Source organism: Alnus glutinosa, chromosome 11 (assembly GCF_958979055.1).
Source record: "Alnus glutinosa chromosome 11, dhAlnGlut1.1, whole genome shotgun sequence".
Taxonomy (NCBI): Eukaryota; Viridiplantae; Streptophyta; class Magnoliopsida; order Fagales; family Betulaceae; genus Alnus; species Alnus glutinosa.
Window position 1 is genome coordinate 11314383 of NC_084896.1, and position 20465 is coordinate 11334847.

At 37.3% G+C, this 20465-nt stretch overlaps 1 protein-coding gene across 6 annotated transcripts in view; it reads right to left on the reverse strand.

The window, feature by feature from the left end:
- The window catches only part of LOC133882031 (uncharacterized), a 69190-nt gene extending 56745 nt beyond the window's left edge, over positions 1-12445 (reverse strand). The window contains exons 1-4 of one of the 6 annotated variants that reach the window (XM_062321123.1): positions 5235-5747; positions 4836-5064; positions 3068-3299; positions 2412-2559 (exon numbers count right to left, since the gene is read on the reverse strand). In XM_062321123.1, coding sequence (XP_062177107.1) covers positions 2412-2558 — 147 coding nt within the window. In that variant the 5' untranslated portion in view covers position 2559; positions 3068-3299; positions 4836-5064; positions 5235-5747. Of the gene's footprint in view, positions 1-2411; positions 2560-3067; positions 3300-4835; positions 5065-5234; positions 5748-12073 lie in introns of those variants that run through there. The other 5 variants (XM_062321117.1, XM_062321116.1, XM_062321120.1 and 2 more) reach the window with 5 other exon arrangements.
- Positions 12446-20465: the final 8020 nt, after the last annotated feature.

Here is a 20465-nt window from a genome sequence, read left to right on the forward strand (position 1 = left end):
AACTTCAACATATTTGGGAAATCTTTGTACAATTAAGACCTATGTAGCAACCATCAACAAGCCTTGAGCTCCCAAATAGGGCATTCTGTATTAGAGCCCATAAGTCACAATCTATCATTCTTCCTCCAGTTTGTAAGGCTTAGCAAGTGGAGCAAAACACATTCTTACCACTCCCCAAAGCCATAATTATGGGCTGAATCTTCCAATGGAGAAAGTGTTATTCTAAGGACTGAATTTGCTTCTCTTGATGATGCTATTTCAAACTGTCATCAATCTGGAGGAACCATGGTAGCTAAGCTTACATTTGTCCATTTATAGGACAGAGCGGAAAATTTTATATAATTGCATTCTAAATAGTTTTGAAACTGACTACTACAGATTTGATCTCCAAGCGTACTCTTTCAGTTGCAATATCTCTTCTCTTCCGTTGCGTTACTTGGGTCTTCCTCTTGGTGCACCCTTCAAATCTAAAACCATTTGGGATGGAGTGATTGAGAAAATGGAAAAAAAAGCTGGAGAGTTGGAAGAATATTTACTTGTCCAAGGGGGGACGCCTTACTCTCATCAAGAATACGCTTTCAAGTATTCCCACTTATTTTCTCTCTCTTCCCCCTACCAGCTGGCATAGCCAAAAGACTTGAGCATATTCAAAGAGATTTTCTTTGGGACAGTCCAAGCGGGGAACACAATTTACATTTGGTAAACTGGAAGACTATTTGCTCCACAATTGCAAGAGGGGGATTAGGTGTCAAAACCTTACTCTATTCAACAAAACCCTGCTCGGTGAATGGCTTTGGAGGTTCGAGAATGAACAAGATTATTTATGGAGGCAAGTGATTGCTTCAAAGTATGGGATCTAGAGAGGAGGGTGGTGCTCTAAGGAAGTGTAAGGTTCTTATGGGGTTAGTCTCTGGAGGTATATCAAGAAAAATTGGGGAGCCTTTTCCAATTATATTTCCTATTAGGTTGGGGATGGCCTTCGCATCCGTTTCTGGCATGATATTTGATGCGATGATAGTGCTCTAAAGTGTTCTTTTCCTGAACTCTTTTCCTTAGCTCATAACAAGGAGGCTTTGGTTTCAAAGTACGTGGATCGCTCCAGTCCACACACCCTTTGGAATCTTAATTTCATTTGAGATGTTCATGATTGGGAAATTCAATCTCTGGACTCTTTTCTCTCTTTTATACTCTTTGAACCCACTTTCGGGAGCTATGGATAGCATAGTGTGGACTCCTTTGAGCCGGCATGGTTTTGCAGCAAAAAGCTACCACACTATGTTAACTTCTCCTAGCAATGAAGAGCCTGGTTCATTCCCTTGGAAAAGCATTTGGAAGGCGAAGGCCCCTCCGCGCATTGTTTTTTTCTTATGGGCCACAGCTTTGGGTAGAATCCTCACGGTGAACAATCTTAGAAGGCAGGGGTTTTAGCTGATTAATCAATATTACCTTCGTAAGAAGGATGAGGAAATTATTAATCATCTTCTCCTCCATCGTGAGTTTTCTGTTGATATCTGGCACTTAGTGCTTATCAGCTTTGGGGTCTCTTGGGTCACTCCTGATAACGTGCCTCAACTGCTCCATTGTTGAAAACTCCTTGGGCATGAACATCCTAGAGAAGCTATCTGGAAAGTTATTCTCGCCCTCTTAATGTAGAGCATTTGGAGAGAAAGAAACCATCGGATCTTTGAGAATAGTGAGTCCAATGTGCTACTTCTTAAATCCTCATTCCTAAGATCTCTTCTGAATTGGGCCCTTGCTCATGTTCCTAACTTCTCTTCAGGGAATTTGGTAGATCTGATTCGTTTTCTAGATTGTAACAGCAGCTAGTTCTTGGTGCTCTTGTTTCTCTTGTATAGCAACTAGTTCTTTGGTGCTCTTGCTTTCTTGTATACTCTTCGTGTACGAAGATTTTCCTCTTTCATCAATAAAAATTATTATTATTCATCAAAAAAAAAAGTACAAAGTTGAAGCAAGGAAACTAGAAAAGGAATGCAACGACTCTGGGATCAGTCAAAAACAAACTGTTTAAGAACAGAACCTAATACCCACTCATCACTGGTGTAAAGATAGACATTAAATAACTACTTGGACAATAAACAAGGACATGAACAAGGCAATGCAATTAAAATGCCATTACTTAGACTCTATTTTGGCTAGGTTGGTGCAATCGTAGCAAATAAATGAAAGGTTGGTTGGTCACTATCAGATCTACTTGGTGATTAAAAAAAAAAATATGCCAATCAGACTTGCAAGATCATGGTTGATCCATAAATTTTTCTTTAGCCCTAAAGATAAATAACGTAAATAAGTATTCAAAAATATAAATACAAGCCTATCTGAGCCAATCAACGAACATACAACAAAGAGTGAGATAAGAAATTAATTTGGATTAAGTATCACAATTCACAAACCTTGAGAGAAGGATGAATATCAGAACTATCCCGTGACAAGAACCTAAAGCAGCAATACTCGACCAAATAACGGGCATCATTATGTAGAGATTCAGGAACAAGTGCTTTAAATATTTTCTGCATTTTCTGCCCAGTCAATCCATTCATCCTGCATATATTAACTTCAGAGAGTTAAATCACGATTCCTTTATTAGACCAATTGAAAAAAGAACCTCAAAACCCAACCAACAATTGATCATGTAACCATCAAGTCACAAATGAACAACATACTAATGCGGTAGGTAATTAAAGAGCTTAGACTTCAGTGAATAGAATGCAATGCTAAGGAATCATATATCTTCACCACTACCCATCAACGATGTGTTCCTTGACACATCTTTTGCTCCCTCTTTGTTATTATCATTTCAGCAATGTTTTATTCTCCCTATCTTGGCCTCAGCAAATTGGATTGAAATAGAACCCTTCAACCATAGATACAAAACCTAGGTAGTCAGACTAGGAAGCCCAGTCTACCCTCACCCACTTCGCCCTCTTTGTCATACAGTCATCCTCATCAATGACTTTGCCCGGCTCCACTTGCTTAAAGTAGTAGCTGTTAATAGAGATTGTAATGAACATTTGTGACAGCAAAAACAATGTCATGTTGGAGATCTCACCCTTCTGGCCCAGGTCTCAATCCCAAAAGAATATCGTATGGGAAGATGAATTACTTGGTTGCAACACTAAAATCATGTGTCAATACAAACGAGAACCATCACTCATGCCCAAACATTTCCACGAGAAACGCCATGAGTCAACTCAATTGCTCTACAAGATGTCACCCATGTGTCGTGCTTAGGTTCAAGGCAATCAATCTTGCAATTCTTGAAACCTCCTTAGAGGAGAAATCTGGCAATAGTAACAAGATTCTCCAACACACAAAATTAGTATAGTATACAAAGATTTTGGGTGAGAGAGAGAGAGAGGGAGAGTGCAAAAGGAAACTGATAACTATGATGATATGAGACTATGGAGACAAGTTATATTCTTTCATGGTGTAAGGAATAGGTTAGATTCGCCAATGAAGGGACACAATGATTTAGGGGACATATCATTTAGTAGGAGAGGCCAAGAGCATTGAATTAATTTTTTTTTTTATAAGTAATGTAATTAAAGCGTAAAGCGCCCCTAAATACAGAGGTCGTATACACAGGGAGCTCCCACAATCCCAAAACCCAAGCAACAGTAACCAAGAGCATTGAATTAATGATGGGAGCTCTAGTGAAACAGTTAGTATATGGGTGTGAGGGGTATTTTTGGAAATCAAGTGTGGAAAGTGCGATAATATGTGCTCATTTATGTGAAAACTATTATACATATATATAATGCCTTGTTATTTCAATCGAGTCATAATTTGAAGTCTTGGTGAAATGTTTTACATGTAATATCCCAGATTGTGAAATGAGTTACGACTAAGTCATACACTGACTATATGGATTTGAAGGTGTGCATATGCAAAGTCTCACATTGGTTTTGTACTAATTGAAATTGTACCTTATAAATGATTCCAATGAGCTTCAACTAGTCCTTTTGTCAATAGCGCAAATATAGTAATCTCTTTCCTAGTGTCGTAATAAATGATATCAGAACTAACCGAGTAATATCATATGGCACTGAGACACTACAACTTGATATGGACCTGACGAGGACGTCAGAGGTTTGAGTAAGGGTTAGTATGATACTCTGAATTATGAAAGTGTATGTTAAGTCCCATATTAATTGTGTGGATTGTGAATGTAGGCATGTGCTAAGTCCCACATTGGTTGTATGCTAGATTAAACTGAACTTTATAAGTGATTCCAAGAAATTCCAATTGTAATTTCGACTTGTCTTTTTGGGGTATAACCCAAATATGACTAGCATTTTCCCTAAATTGTGACATTATGTACAACAAACTTAGATAAAGCACAGTAATTTCATTTAACTTGATACAATTCCATGCAATGAAGTCATCCATATAACTTTATCAGAATGAGTTCCAAGGGTCGGAAAGTTGTCATTTAACTTCTCTTGTATACTTGTTTAATCCTAGCAATCATGTATGAAAATTGTGAACATGAGTTTTATGTTCTTTTCTCGCAATCAAATTAAGTTTATCATATATTCGTCGGAGGGGGAGTTCTTAGCTAACAGGATGGAAATATATTACTTTCCTTCTTCATGCATTTTTTTTCTTTTAATTCATTGTTACACTCTAGTTTGCAGGGAATAACACTTCCTTCTTTTTGTCTTTCTTTCCCTCTCTTAATATAAGTTCCATGTTTCATGTAAAGTAAAAGGTAAAAATGTTACGAGTGTCGTACTATCATAGTTCATCATTTTACAACTAAAGAACAAATAACATAGGAGACACCCACATAAGAAACTTCAAATTAAAATATTAACCTGCTAAATTGCTCAATTGATACAATAGCAGCTAAAGAGAGAATCCCATTTGGTGTCGTGCTATGAATGGTCTGTTCTGCCACAAATATGTCCCCCATATCTTGAGGATCAAAAGCATTTCCAGGATCAGGCTTTCTACTTTGACCAGGTTTTACAAGTGGAGAAGTCACTTCATTCAAAAAGTTTTGGGTCTTCAATAGCCATAAGTTTAATCTTTCTTGCACTGTATCTGTCAAGAAATAAATTGTTGTGTAAATACCAGAACTGAACACAGTCTGAAAGACAGCAACCCGATTAGATATATTATGAAATTTTCTAAATAAAGTGAAAAAAAAAAAAAAAAAAAAAAAAAAAAAAAAAAAAGGAAGAAGAAGAATTATAAGGCACACTGATAGAGACCTCTACTTCAATCCCCTCTAACACAGATGTATCTGTAACTTATCCCAGATGACCAAATTTGCAGTGTCTTTCCAAATCGCAAACCCAATATGTTGTTCCATTACTTGATATATAGAAATTCCTCCTATTTCATTCAATACTAAACACCCACATATAATTGATGGATGCAAGATTATATCAAAAGAAGCAAGACAGCCAGTGAGACTCATACCTCAAAGCTAAGCAGGGGATGGATGCATATTTTTCAATTTGAAAACATCAGAGATAAATAAAAGCAGTTCATCAATTTTTCTCTCTTTCAATATAAGCAAGCAAAAGGATTTTTTGATTTTCAAAGAGAAAGGATCAACCAATGAAACTAGAAAAGGTTCCACAGTCAGAAAATACCCCAACAGACGAGGAAAGATACATATAAACTGCTTTCCCTTTCTTATTATCCTGCCATATTTTATTTTATTTTATAAGTATTATCCTGCCATGCATTTAATAAGTAAAACATATAAGTTTCCAAGTTCCACAAGTACTGCTTGATGATGAATATATTGTCCCATGAGAGAGAGAGAGAGAGAGAGAGAGAGAGAGAGAGAACAAAAAAGTTCAAACCAGAAACTAACAATTTGAACCCATTTTATTGTCGATGCTAGTAGGCCAACTTCTTACCTAGACAATCAATGAAGAGAAGTTCAGCAATAAAAAAATAAGCTTTCCTCTGGTTTTTATCATTTATTGGCTTGAGAAAGCTGGTGACAACATCATAGCGATAAGACTCTGAAACTTAATAATATAACGAACTAAAATTGTCAAGTAGATGAATAAAGTGACTATTCCAAGAACAATCAGTAGTGGGACAAATAAGATTCCAACAGACTAGACTTACATTAGGGGTCAGCTTAGAAACGTTATCAATTTGCATCAGATGGTTAAATTATCCACATATGCCAAAATTGAGGTCTTTTAGCACCAAGAATTATTGTTACCTATCTCTTCTCGGTGTAATAGCATTTTTTCCTTTCTCCATAACAAATGAAAATAGTACGAGAAAGGAGCAAGTACAAAGTAATGGGAAAAAAAAAAATAATAAAAAAAAAAAAAAAAGAGATCTCTTTCAGAGTAGGTTCACACAACAAGAGAAGAAGAGAACGAAACCATAGTCCAAATAATATCCAAGAGTCCAAGACAGGATGTTATAAAGGGGAAAATTCCTGTTCAGACCCTGAATGAGAGCAGCTCTTCACAACTACATTCCAAACGAGCTTGAATGCTTAGGGGCGCCTTTACGCTTTTTTAATGCAATTTGTTTACCTATCAAAAAAAAAGGTCTTGGAGATTCACACCTTACAATAACTTTTTTTTTTCTTCACAAACAATCTTATTAATGTGGCCGTCTCCGGCAACCAAATTAAGAAGAAAACAGCTTGATAATAAGTGGATTTTCACTCTCTGAAACATGATTAGATAGTCCTTGGTTCCTTGCAGGCCAGGAAATCTTTTTGCACCAAAGTGAGACCTCATGTTATATTTCTCCAAAAATAAAAATAAAAATTATAAGTAGGAAACCAATCTCATTAAAAAGCGTAAGGCGCCCCTTAGTACACTAGGAGTGAGCAAGAAAGTCATCAAAACTAAACGACAAAGGGTCATAAGCTATAGTCTAAAAGTACAACGTAAAGTAAAACAAGGATAAAATCTCCTCCAATGTACTTTCCAAATCCTCAAAGCTCCTATTGTTCCTTTCCCTCCATAAACACCAAAAGAGGCAAATAGGCGTCATTTTCTACACCGCAGCACTCATTAGCCTTCTAGAGGACCACCAACAAGCAAGGAAGTCGATAACCCATCTAGGCATAACCAAGACATCCCAAAACGACTAAAGAGAGTAATCCACAAAGCAGAAGTCACATCGCAATGAAGAAGAAAATGATCCACGAACTCCCCAGTCTTCTTACACATATACCATATGTTTATCACGATAACATACACTTACTGAGATTGTCCAAGGTAAGGATCTTCCCAAAAACCGCGGACCACGTAAAAAAGGCAGCCCTTGAAGGACCCTGAGTGCACCAAACACTTTTCCAAGGAAAGCGACTACCTCCAAAGCAAGCCAAGGAGTAAAAGATATTTCTCCAAAAATCAAGAAGCAAATACAGCCTTACTTCTCCAATACAGTCCCTATCAAATCTTATCTTCATGAAAATATTTTTTTTTTTTATAAGTAATTTCAAATTCAATAAAAAGCGCAGAGGGGCGCAACCCTAATACACGGGAAGTATACAAGAGTGCCCCTAAACGGGAGGAACAGCTAATAAATTTAGAAAGTCTACAAAAGTAGAAACACCTAGGTGGCAAAGATGGGACGCTATCCAAAGATATAGTGTGTTAAGAACACGCTTCTTTAACACTACCATTACAGTCTCGACATCTTCAAAAAGCCTCGCATTCCGCTCCCGCCAAATGCTCCACAAAACACAATGAGGAACTAACCGCCAAACTTTTTTAGCTAGGCCATGCCCAAAAAACGCACCCCATGTAGTCAACAAATCCAACACCGTTTGTGGCATGACCCACTCAACTCCAAATAAAGAAAACATAAAACTCCAAAGCTCACGGGCGGCGTCGCAATGAAGTAACAGATGATCAATAGACTCCCCCTTCTTTTTACACATACAACACCACTCAATAACCACAATATTCCTCTTTCGCAGATTGTCATGGGTCAATATTTTTCCTAAAGATGCTGACCATACAAAGAACGCCACCCTTGTCGGAGCCTTAGCACACCATTTATTCTTCCACGGGAATGATGGGCCTTCTTTCCTACTAAGCACTTCATAATATGACCTTACTTCAAAAAAACCTCCAGTAGAAAGGTTCCAAACTAACTTGTCACCCTCTCCTTGTCGAATCAAAGTGGAGTACAACCTCTCGAAGAAAGAAAGCACCATCTCCATCTCCCAGTCCTGGAATTGCCGCGTAAAGAGAACATTCCAATGAATATTTCCATTCTGAACAGCCAAATTATCCACCACCATTGTAGCTTTGTTCCTCACAATACTATACAGAACTGGATAACAGTGCTTCAAAGATCTCTCCCCACACCACCAATCATGCCAGAAACTGATATGTGACCCATCCCCTACCACAAACTGAATATAACTGCAAAACTTCTCCCATCCTTTCCTGACATATTTCCAAACCCCCACTCCATAGGAACCCGACACCTCAATAGAACACCACCCCCCTTTAGGCTCCCAAATTTGGCGTCAATCACCAAACGCCATAAAGCCTCTCTCTCCCTACCATATCTCCACAACCATTTACCCAAAAGAGCTTGATTAAACTGGGTGAGGTTGTGAACTCCCAACCCACCTGAATGCAACAGAGTACAAATCCTGTTCCATTTTACTAAATGAAATTTGGCCTCATCCCCTATACCACCCCATTGGAAATCCCTCTGGATTTTTTCATGACGATTAGCCACCCTCAAGGGAATAGGGAACAACGACAAGAGATACGTGGGGAGATTGGACAGCGTGCTCTTAATAAGAGTCAACCGCCCGCCCTTTGACAAATACATACGCTTCCATCTAGCCAACTTCCTTTCCATTTTCTCAACCACCCCTTTCCAAGTAGAAACGGACTTGTAAGAGGCACCCAAAGGCATACCCAAGTAAGTCATAGGCAAAGAACCTACCCGACAACCCAAAAGCTGAGCCAACCCTTCAACATCCTCCACCTCACCAATAGGAACAATTTCCGATTTTCCTAGATTGATCCTTAATCCCGATGCTGCCTCAAAGCAAAGAAAGATGCACCTCAGATGTCGAATTTGTTCTTCTTGCGCCCCACAAAAGATCAACGTATCATCAGCAAACAATAAATGATTCACTACTATTGCCTCTGACTCTCTATGTCCCACTGCAAAACCTGTCATCGAACCCTGCTCCAACGCAGCAACCAGCATCCGGCTCAAAGCCTCCATAACCACCACAAATAATAAAGGTGACAGAGGATCACTTTGTCGCAACCCGCGAGAGCTGGTAAAGAAACCCGACGGAGTTCCATTGACAAGGATGGAGAATCTCACCGTAGAGATACAAAAACGAATCCAAGCCCTCCATTTCCCCCCAAAGCCACAACGTTCTAGTAGGTAAAGCAAGAAGTCCCAATTCACATGATCATAGGCCTTTTCCAAATCCAACTTACACAGCAACCCAGAATCCCCCGAACGAATTTGACTATCCACACATTCATTAGCAATAAGCACTGAATCCAAGATTTGTCGACCACCTATGAACGCGTTTTGGGTGTTTGAAATAATCTTACCCAAAACTGATTTAAACCTGTTCGCAAGGACTTTGGAAATAATCTTGTAAATTCCCCCAATAAGACTGATAGGCCGAAAGTCTCTCACATCCAAGACATCATTCTTCTTTGGAATCAGAAAGACAAAAGTAGCATTGAAGCTCTTTTCAAATTTGCCTCGAGAGTGAAAATCTGCAAAAACAGCCATAATGTCGTGTTTTAGAATATCCCAACACTTCTGAAAAAAAGCCATAGTGAAGCCATCGGGGCCCGGTACCTTATCTCCGTTAAAATCTCTGATGACATCCCATACCTCCTTCTCCTCAAATTCTCTTTCTAGCCAACTACTTTCATCTTCATCAATTGAAAGAAAAGAAAGGCCCTCGACCCTTGGCCGCCAAGAACAATTCTCAACATACAATTTTTTATAAAAATGAACTATATGCTCCTGAATCTCCCTTGGATTTCTGGAGATTTCACCATTTATGCTTAGAGAGTCCACTTGATTAAACTTGCGACGCGAGTTGGCCAACCTGTGGAAAAATTTTGTGTTCTTGTCCCCCTCCTTCAACCACAAAGCTCTAGATTTCTGTCTCCATATTATTTCCTCAGAAAGAAGAGTTTTCTCCAACTTTCTTAATGAAAATATATAATCACGTACATATATAATTGCCTAAAAGTTTATTTATATATATAGACAGAACAGAATCACAAGGAAAACATAAGCAACTGATTACATGCCACACTTCAGAAAGCCTCCCTTCCAAGATCTCTCCAAAAGAATATACTTGTGACTGGTTCAACCAATGGCCCTAAAACAAGTGCATATAACTACATATGGATATTTATTGCCAACAGAAGAAGCAGATCCCTTAGTTGACAGGATGAGGCATCACAAGATCAGGAGTCTATCCCATGCCTAATAATTCCCTATCAACAGTCACTCTCATAATTTATGGTAAGTAGTGTGAGTCTAAACCATAAATGTCTTTTCCATTTCTCACTAACCACCTAAATGGTTTGTTTTGGCACCTCTACCTGATAGAAGGCCAGTAAAATCATGTTTTGGTTTTTTAAATATTCCTATACTGAAGAAAATATAATTTATTTGTGCAACTTAAACTTTAAACCATGTGAGCACACAGTCTCAAGTGGAGCTATAAAACCGTTAAAACGCGCTGTGTTTTTCTGATAATTATGTTCACTAAAAAGATGCTAAGGGGATACCACCAACAAATTGAAAAACTAATATTAAGCATCAAAACAATCGATAAAATCAAGAAATGACCCATCTTATGAGAGGAAACATCTGATATTGAACTCTATAATGTGCAGGTGGCTTCAAATAATGTTACCAATAGCCCCTTCCAGGTAAGAAGCTACCACCACCGCATCCTTGTGTCTAGAAAAACTACAGAGTACAGAAAATGGCTTGCAACTTCCCGCTACTAACACATCCAGAAATGACAAACCTACCATCTCCCACCTGAAAGTTAGAAATCTAAATAAACCTTCCAACCTTGACAAATACTCTTTTACAAGCCTACCAATAGACAACTGATAATTGCACACTGAAAATAACTGAACTAACTCCACTTAAGGCGGGAGAATACCACAAATTGGTTACAAAATACTCTCTCTGCCTATTTTATCTCAATTTTCTACTCTTTATAGTAAACGAAACCAAACTTCTACTTCAAAACTATCTCCTAATCCTAATCCTACTGCAACTAAACTATTGCTCATAAAAGATTATTTAGTCTTATAAGAACTTTTCTAAACAACCAACTGGTACTGCTCATCAAACCTTATTGACTCCTACAAAGACTATTCTAGACAAATCCTACTCCAAACCTGTTTCTGCCAATATATTCTGCTGAACATCTCGTGGTCTAACACCTATACCATGAGGCACCTTAGGAGTCCAACCTCCCTGCCACGACATTTTTGTTCCACCACAAGCCTAAGAAGGTTATTTATTTCCATTGCATATCTCCACAGCCATTTACATAGAAGGGCCTGATCAAAAAGACTTATCCTTCTCAACCCCAAGCCTCCAGCATGATGTGGTGAGTAAACTTTACTCCAATCCATCAAGCGATACTTGAATTCTTCTTTTAAGACACCTCAAGAAATCTTCTAAAAGCTTCTCTAAGCGCTCAGCAAACTATGATGGTATAGTATTTCTTCTATACTCTTCGTGTACGAGGATTTTCCTCTTTCTTCAATAAAAATTATTATTATTCAACAAAAAAAAAAAAAAAAAGTACAAAGAGAGAAAAATAAATAAATAAATAAATAAAAAATTGTGCGCAGCAATAGAGGACGCTTTCAAAGGCACTAAAAGGTTTTTTTTTTTCCTTTTATTGGTAGACTTTTGCTGACGTTCTGCTTGGTTTAATATTGTTATTCTTGCTTACAAGAAAAACTGATTGATTGGCTTCATCAAATAATATAATCCAGAAGGGAAGAATAAAGAAACTAAAAAAAAAAAAGAAAAAAACTTTTAAACGTAACATAGAGGAAAGACTCACTAGCATTTATGTCACTCAGCTTCCATTTATCTCCCAAAGACTGCCCAACAAGCTTGAACCGGTGGTTATGCTCTGAAAAACTCCTTGCAGAATACCCAAACTTGCAAAAGTCCCTATTATGATGAATCAACGAAGCAAAGGGTGCAGCTGGAGATTCTTTCAGCTGGGTCATTGGGGAGTTCAATAGCATCTTTCTTTCTTTTTTGGTTTTTCTTCTTGTTTGGGTTTTCAAGAATTGAACTTGGAACACATAATCTAGTTCTAGTCTTGAGCTAGAACAACAACCCTTTATATATATACGTTAGCTAGAACAAGAACTTGAGCTACGGGGAAAGTGTACCGGAAAAGAGAGAGAGAAAGAAAAAAAAAAATGTGTATCAGTGAATGTGAAGGAAAGAGGTAACTTGTTCTTTTATCTGGGGCCGCGTGAAGACAAAAAGTGGTAGAGACTAGCGAGTTCCGTAACTGGATTTATATTGCCTTTTTATCATGGCCTCTTTGTACGGTTGAACGAGAAGGGTACGTCTACCTTGGTTAACCATTCTGACCCAATTGACCGAGAAAAATTGATAGACAACTCTCTCACTTTTAAGGTACCTCTTTAGGTGGTAGTAAAAATTATGATTGAATCAAAATTAAGATTATAAGAAATTCAAAATTCAAAAAATAATAAATTTACATAGTTAACTTATTTAAATTAGACTGAGCACAATTAGGCTCACATGCATTTGATCAATTGGGAGTTGAAATGTAACCTTAAAACTTAGGAAAAATTGAAGCTCGAGCACTTGGTTCGAACAAAACTAATTCTGGTTCGAATGAAAACAGCATCTTCCACATGTCAGTTGGAATGAAGCACGGGAAAAAAATGGCCAAGATAAACAAACATTGATCTCGTTCGAATGAGTCAACAACGTTTCTGTAATGCCCAAGAAAATAGAATGAATAAAATAATTATCAAGAAAGACAATTATGTCCACGAAATACACACTAATAATGTTTTAAGATAAAGAATAGAAGGACTCGAGGAAGATAGAGCGAAACATAACAAAAAAGGAGGTTAAAATTGCAAAGTTAAGAAGTCCCTACAACTAGCTCAATTGAACGAGCACCATGCTCAATCTATTGTACTAGACATGAGTCACATTTAGAAAAATTGGGAGGAAAAAAGTGAAGCTCGATCGACCGAGACTGCACATTGCGATTATGTTAGACTATGACTTAAATTGGACTGAGTTTGACTCGCATTTATTGTGAGTCATGATGGCTCGGTCAACCAAGAGTTAGGCTCGATCAACTTAGACAAGTGACGCACGATGCGTGAACAACATGAAAATGGCTCGATCGAGCACTATAGCACCAACGAAAAACTCTATAAATAGAGCGCATATCGTTTGAAATTTTCACGCATCTCTCATTCTTTTATTCCAAAATGTTGAGTGAGGCTTAGAGGAGAGGTTCTTGAGTGGCGAAGTCCTGCGAAAGTAGAATTTCAACGTGCAGTGTAAGGAGGTGCTTGCATGATGAGCTTCGAGAGGTATAAACTCCCACACTTTCGTTTTGTCCGTTTATTCATATTTATTATAGAGTCGTTGTAATGCCCATGTAGACTTATATGTGGTTGTACTAATATATTATAGTTTTCATAAAGTAGGGTTTTAGAAGTTATTTTGACAAATGTACATAAATAGGCATGCCTAGCACTTGAAAAACGTACATAAATGGGTCGTTGTGATGCCTAAATTTTATTGAGCAAAGTTTGTAAAAGAAAATGAATTTTTTACAAAACTAGGGTTTTGCTCATATAGTTACAGCTTGTAAACGATGTTTACGGAATAGTTAGAGTGAAAATTCGTCAAAAGGCAGGGTTTTGGAGTTTTTTAGAAAATCGACATGCTACCAATACCTTCTCCGTCGACCAATATTGAGACAGTAGTTCCCAAGAGCCTCAATCGACTGAGCTCGAGGCAAAATTGTCAATGGACCCTCGGCTTATAGCGCCCCAGTGAAATTAACTAACTGGTAAAATTCATGGTTCGTCTCCCAGTCTTATTCGAGGAAGAATAAGACCACATGGATTTCATCATCTTCAAAGAGAGTCTACAACAAAAGACTTTCACTTACAACAAAAAAGAAAGCAATTAAAACACAAAATAACATTAAGAACAATCAGAGCATTACTAAAGCATCATAACATAGATAGTCACCAAATATCAAGATCAAAAACTAGTCTCTGAATATACTAAAAATATTACAACTTAATACTAATAGTCATAAAATAACATCAAAAGAGTCAAGGCTGTCTTAATAAGATAGAGCAAGTGGATGATCTCGATCATGCTACCCTAGATTTCCCATCTTCCTCTCACGTGGACTTAAGCCAAACCTGATCCAACTCTGCAAAAATCACACGGATCACATCCTCTAGGTGGGCCATAATGCGTTTCGGTGGCGGCATCTAAAAAGCTAATTATAAAACAACACATGTTCTATAGATAGAAAAGATACAAGCGTAAGCACATAACTTATTGAGCAATAATACACATGATGCACACGTTATCATGAAGTGAATTTGAGAGTTAAAGTATAAGTCACATACATAAATGTACAATTATAATTCTTCATTTAATAAAATGAGTATGAATGCAGTATAGTTATAATACATGTCATAAAAATATAATCATTTCATAGTTTAATTTCGTATGGGCTACCCAAGATTTTAACCCCTTCCCAGCAAGGTTGGCACTGTCACAAATGTCTGTGATACAATACCGGTGCCCTGGATATTGTACACTACCATACATTAATAGCGGCGTAACCAATTTTGACTCCGGTGGCCCACGCTGCTAATGACGTCCGTCTAAAATGATCATTGTTCAAGCATGGTTGTGCTGGCCATAAGAACTATTGGATTCAAGGCCAAACATAAGAATAACATTTGACCATAGAGAAAAGCATGTACAATAGTAAGCTAATGGCCTTTATCCCACACGTACCGGTGTACCATGTCATATGATGCAATTAATATTCACCGTCTTTTGCATGCATGTTTTTCATAGACTCATCATGTTCATTATCTTGTCATTAATCATTCATTTTCACAAAATAAAGTTCACAGTAATCAAAACTATATTTCATTTGAGTTGTAGATATGCATGTTTTGGTGCACAAAATAATCATGCTATGCGAAAAAAAAAAAAAAAATAAATAAATAAATAAATAAGTATCCATGTGAGTTTTTACTCACTTGAGTCATAGGGTGTAAAAATTAAAAGACTTTTAATTTTAACAAGTGTGTGCAAAAGTGTACAACAAAATATCACAATGCGAAAAATAAAGAGACAGATATTTTGTTGACGAAGTGGAAAATCAATTAAGAAAAAAACCACTTCGGGGAAGCCAAACCTAGGATATCTACTATTCAGAAGACAAATCTAGCTACAAAGCAGCAGCACTCACATACCCTTATGTAGAAGTCGTACCTTAAACTCTAACGTGTAACCCAACACAAACGCCTCCCAACCAAGTCACCTACTTGAAGGGGTCTTCAATGGAATCATTTACCTTAGGGCCAACCCGTAAGATAGATTTCAGTTCAGCACAGCAACAGCACAATAACTCTAAATTATAACTTTCTAAGCACTACAGAATTCAATACCGAATTCTTTCAATCTCAAGCCTATAGGCTTCTATTTATAGGTTATAGGTTCAAATGAGCGTCTGGCTTGAAATACCTAGGCGCCGTCCAGATGGTAGACATAAGGCGTCTGAACAGACAACTATGCAATTGACTTTCCAAAATTCGCTGAAATTCTTTCCTGAATTGAGCCGCGTCCGGATGGTCACACTTTAGCTGCACGCAATTTCCATATCAAGGCTTGGAGCGTCCAGGCCATAACATCTGTCGTCCGGACGGTTGATCTGATGCACGTAATTTCCATATATGAAGCTTGAGCGTCTGGACCATGAAGACTAATGTCCGGACGTCTGGATTTTTGAATGCAAGACTTGCCTTATGAATGAGCACGTCCGGACGGGAATTCACATCGTTCGGACGGTTGCAGCTGTCTTCCCATATCTGTTTTTTGAAAAGAAATCTCATAGCTGATTGAATACTGAGTGGCGTTCGGACGTGCTGCTGAGATGTCCGGACGGATGCAAGCTGGAACAGTTTAAAGCTTCTCGACACAGAGGAAGGTTCGGACGGAAAGTTCTCGTCGTTCGGACAGATGATGCTTGGACAGTTGAGCGTCCGGACAAAATATCACATCGTCTGGACAAATGCAAGGGATCTGATTTCCTTGACTTGGGATTTGTGCAGAATCTTCTAGAAACATATCTCTGGAGAAGATTTCTGAAAACTGACTGAACCCCTAATTAAAAGCATCATTGTTTATGTTACTGACTGATGAGTGTCCAGGCGTTTCACTAGGCCGTTCAGACGATAAAGTCGGGATCCGACTTTTGCTGAGCTGTAGACTTTGCAGAGTCTTCTTGGAGTCTGGAAATTCCTTCTTGACGCTTGTGACACTAATCTTGTCATAATAAGGCTTTTTCCATATCAGAGAAATAAACTCTGAATATTTGAAGACTCTGAACTGATACGGCATCCCTGTGAAATCAGCAACAGTATATGATAGTGATTTTGTCCAACAGAATGCAGCCAACACAAAAACTAACAGGGTGCTTCCACAAAATCCTCCCAAGGCTCCTCAAAATATGAGAAAGACCTAATATTAGTTATAAGCCCAAATCTTAACCTTAAAGCTCAAAATAGGCTCTTGGCCCATTGGTCAAGCGTTCACACAAAAGGATCGAATGTTCGACCTTGACATCAAATGTTCGTCCATTGTAGGATTGAACATTCGGTGCTGGTGTAGAATCCCATTTCCGAACCTAAAAGCCATCAAACCAATTCTAAGCAATTCCTAAGGCCTTGAGATAATTCCTAATAGAGTCCTAGACCTCAATAACATTTCCATGCAAAACTTGGTACATCTGATAAGTCTTGAATGTTGCACATTCAAGCCCCTTAATTTGCGATTGTTAAGCCTTATTGTAATTTAACATTTTGCCTTATTTTAGTGTTTTCAACATTTTTAGGTTGTTAAATGAAAAGAGACGTAAAAGCTCTCAAAAATTTAGCTTAAAACGAATGAAGGAAAGCAAATGAAAGCATGCATTCATAAATAAATAAATAAATGAAAGCAAAGAAAAAGATGCTGGAGCATGGGACCAAAGAAGAGAAAGGGCAAACGAAAAATGAAGAAAATACAAAGACTATTGAGACTTTTGCTACGCATGGGACCTACAAGGGAAAGAAAGTAGAAAAGAAAAGAACAAAAGAAAGAAGAGAAGTCAGAGAAGCAAAGAAGAGAAGCTTGTTTATTTTTGAAAGGGCTAGATGTGTTGTAAGTTGATGGGGCCCACGACTTGGAGAGTTATGTTTTGTGTGGTTAATTTACAAATGTAGAAAAGAAGAAAAGAAAAGAAGCAGCACATGCAGCGCTGAAAATGTGGACTTGCCGACCTGCAAGTCTGAAAATGAAAGAAAGTAGAGGAATAAAATTCAGAACATGTGTTTTGGAAAGAAATCCCGAAGCTTCTCGACACAGAGGAAGGTTCAGACGGAAAGTTCTCATCGTCCGAACCGATGATGCTTGGACAATTGAGCATACAGATGGAATATCACGTCGTCCGGACAGTTGCAAGGGAACTGAATTTAACTGCCTTGGAATCTGCACAAAGTCTTTTTGAAAAACAAAACAGAAGTGTAGACTCTGGAAAAAAAAAAAAAAAAATAGCTTCCCTGTATAAAAGTATCATTACATAAAAGTGATTTTGTCCAACAGAATGAAGCCAATTATACACCAACAAGAATCATTTAGGTAGATGATTTGTGCTAATCCAAATATAAGCTACACTTAATCCTTGTTTGTTTGCAACCATGTTAATGAATTTGATAGTCCATGCTAACAAAGATGGATTACACTTATTTATTGAGGATGGTATTTTCTTGACACTTTATTGTATACTTGACAAACACACACAAGTAATATCATGCCTAGAAATGAATTTTCCCATGTTAAATATAATGGCCATTGTTACGAGGATAGCGATAAAATCAATTCCCTATTTTCTATCTCATTTAGTTCAACTTTAATTTATTTTCTAGCATTTAATTTCAGTTGTTAGTTGATAAATCAAAAATCACAAAAACATCATTTTTCTAATGGATAAATTAGGATTGATTTTATTAAAGCTTGATAGATACAACCAACCAATCCCTGAGGATCGACACCCTCAATATAGACACTATCCTACAGTGATTCGTGCTATTGCGAGTAGTATTATTATTGAGTTTGAAAATGACCACATCAACATCAAACATTACCAAAACACTAATCAAATACTAAACTAACATAAAGGTCAAAACCTAAGCAAAGATGCATAAGTAGCTAAAGATAAGGCCTATGGGTTGGTATTTATAGAGATGGGTCGTTTAAAGATAAGAATAAGCTAGTTATTACACAATACTCCAGAACATCAAACATTCAGTCACTTTTGTGGAACGTTTGAACAAAAAGTGAATCATGAAAATCCCTTATAATGAACATCAAACATATGGCATATAACTTTTTTACATGCTTATTTTGTTGTTTATAGTATGCATGTAAATGGTCCTTAGGTTACATTGAATATAGTATATGGTTATGAGATTATCACACAAGATCTTAGACTATAAATCTTGTAATCTAAAAACCCTTTTTTGTTTGCAATCGGTAATTGTAGTATCCCAAAATATTAAATAGGATTAAGTATGTCCTAATTGGAAATTAACACTTTTACTTTTTGCGTTGACTGAACGTTCGTGGAGAACCCAGAACGATCGATTGCGAATGATCGATTTTCCCTTCACAAACAATAGTTTTTCCCACCACGAAGGTTCAATGACATGGTGTACTATGTGTCAGAAGATACATCTCACACCTTTGGTATATATGACAGTAGTACACGAACATTCGAGGATCGTACGACGATCGTTCGCAACAGTAATGAATGTTTGATACCTGAGTACCGAATGTTCACCAGGTAGTAGAGTAGCTCATCATTATCTTCTACTATTTCTCCCCTATAAATACCCCACCACTCATTCGTTTTATTTTGTGTATTCTACTTTTGGAGTTAGTTTTACTCTAGTGAGAGTGTGTGAGAGTGTCTCAATGTGAGGAAGGCGTTTTTGCACTTAAAAGGTAATGCCCTTAGCTTAAACTCATTATTTTGTAACCGTTATGCTATCGATTTATCTTTATAGCTTCTAATTATAGGTTTAATCTTATAGTCATTGCATTGGTCTTAATGCTAGTTTAGTATTAGGTTTAACGTTTTGATGGTTTATATGTTATATTGCTTGTATGATGTGTTGTTATGGCTTAGGACCGTATTAATATTATTGTTGGGAGCTTCGGATTTGCTTAGAAGTAGTTTGGTTAAGTTTGCGTTCAAAACTAAGTTTCTGCCAGGAACGAATGTTCGATCTCCCTAGTCGAACATTCGATCCACGTGCTTCGAATGATTGTTCTTCATGTTTCGAACGCTCGAGCATCGTATCCTGAACAATTGATCCTCGTGTACCGAGCGTTCGTGGGTTAGGCAAAATACCTATTTTGAACTTATTAGAGAATAGAATCAGTTTTAGCTCGGGAGTAGGAATGATGACAGGTTTTTCTCAAATTTCGAGGTTGTGGGGCATCAAGAGGACTTTATGGAGGGGTCGTACAATATAAGTAAAAACTCACATGTATACTTGTTATTTTTCTTGCATAACATGATTATTCTGTGTATCAAACGTGCATGTGTTACAACTCACATGAAATACATTTTTATTATCATGAACTCTATTTTGTGAAAAATCTGTGATGAATAATAAGATAATGAAAATGATGAGTTTATAAAGGCATGCATGTAAAAGACAGTGAATATGAAATTGCATTATATGACACGGTACACTGGCTCGTATGAGTTAAAACCAATAGACTTACTATTATATGGTTTATTCTTTATGGTCAAAAGTTTATAATATGTTATAACGAGCCTTAGATCCAGTGGTTATTTTGTATTGCATAACAGTTGAATGGTCAAAGATGTACAATTTCTTGCACACAAAAAGACTTTCGGTCTATAGGATCCAGTAAGGTATTCGTTCTATGATTCAAATGAGGGCATCAATCCAGCATATTTAGACTTAATCAGTCATAAGCGTTAAATGTTGCATATTCAAGTCTCTTAACTCGCATATGTTAGCCTCTTAGTTTCATTGAAATATAATGTTTTGTGTTGTTTTTATGTTTTAGGTATTCTCAAAAATCTAAGGGAAAACATAAGTAATCCT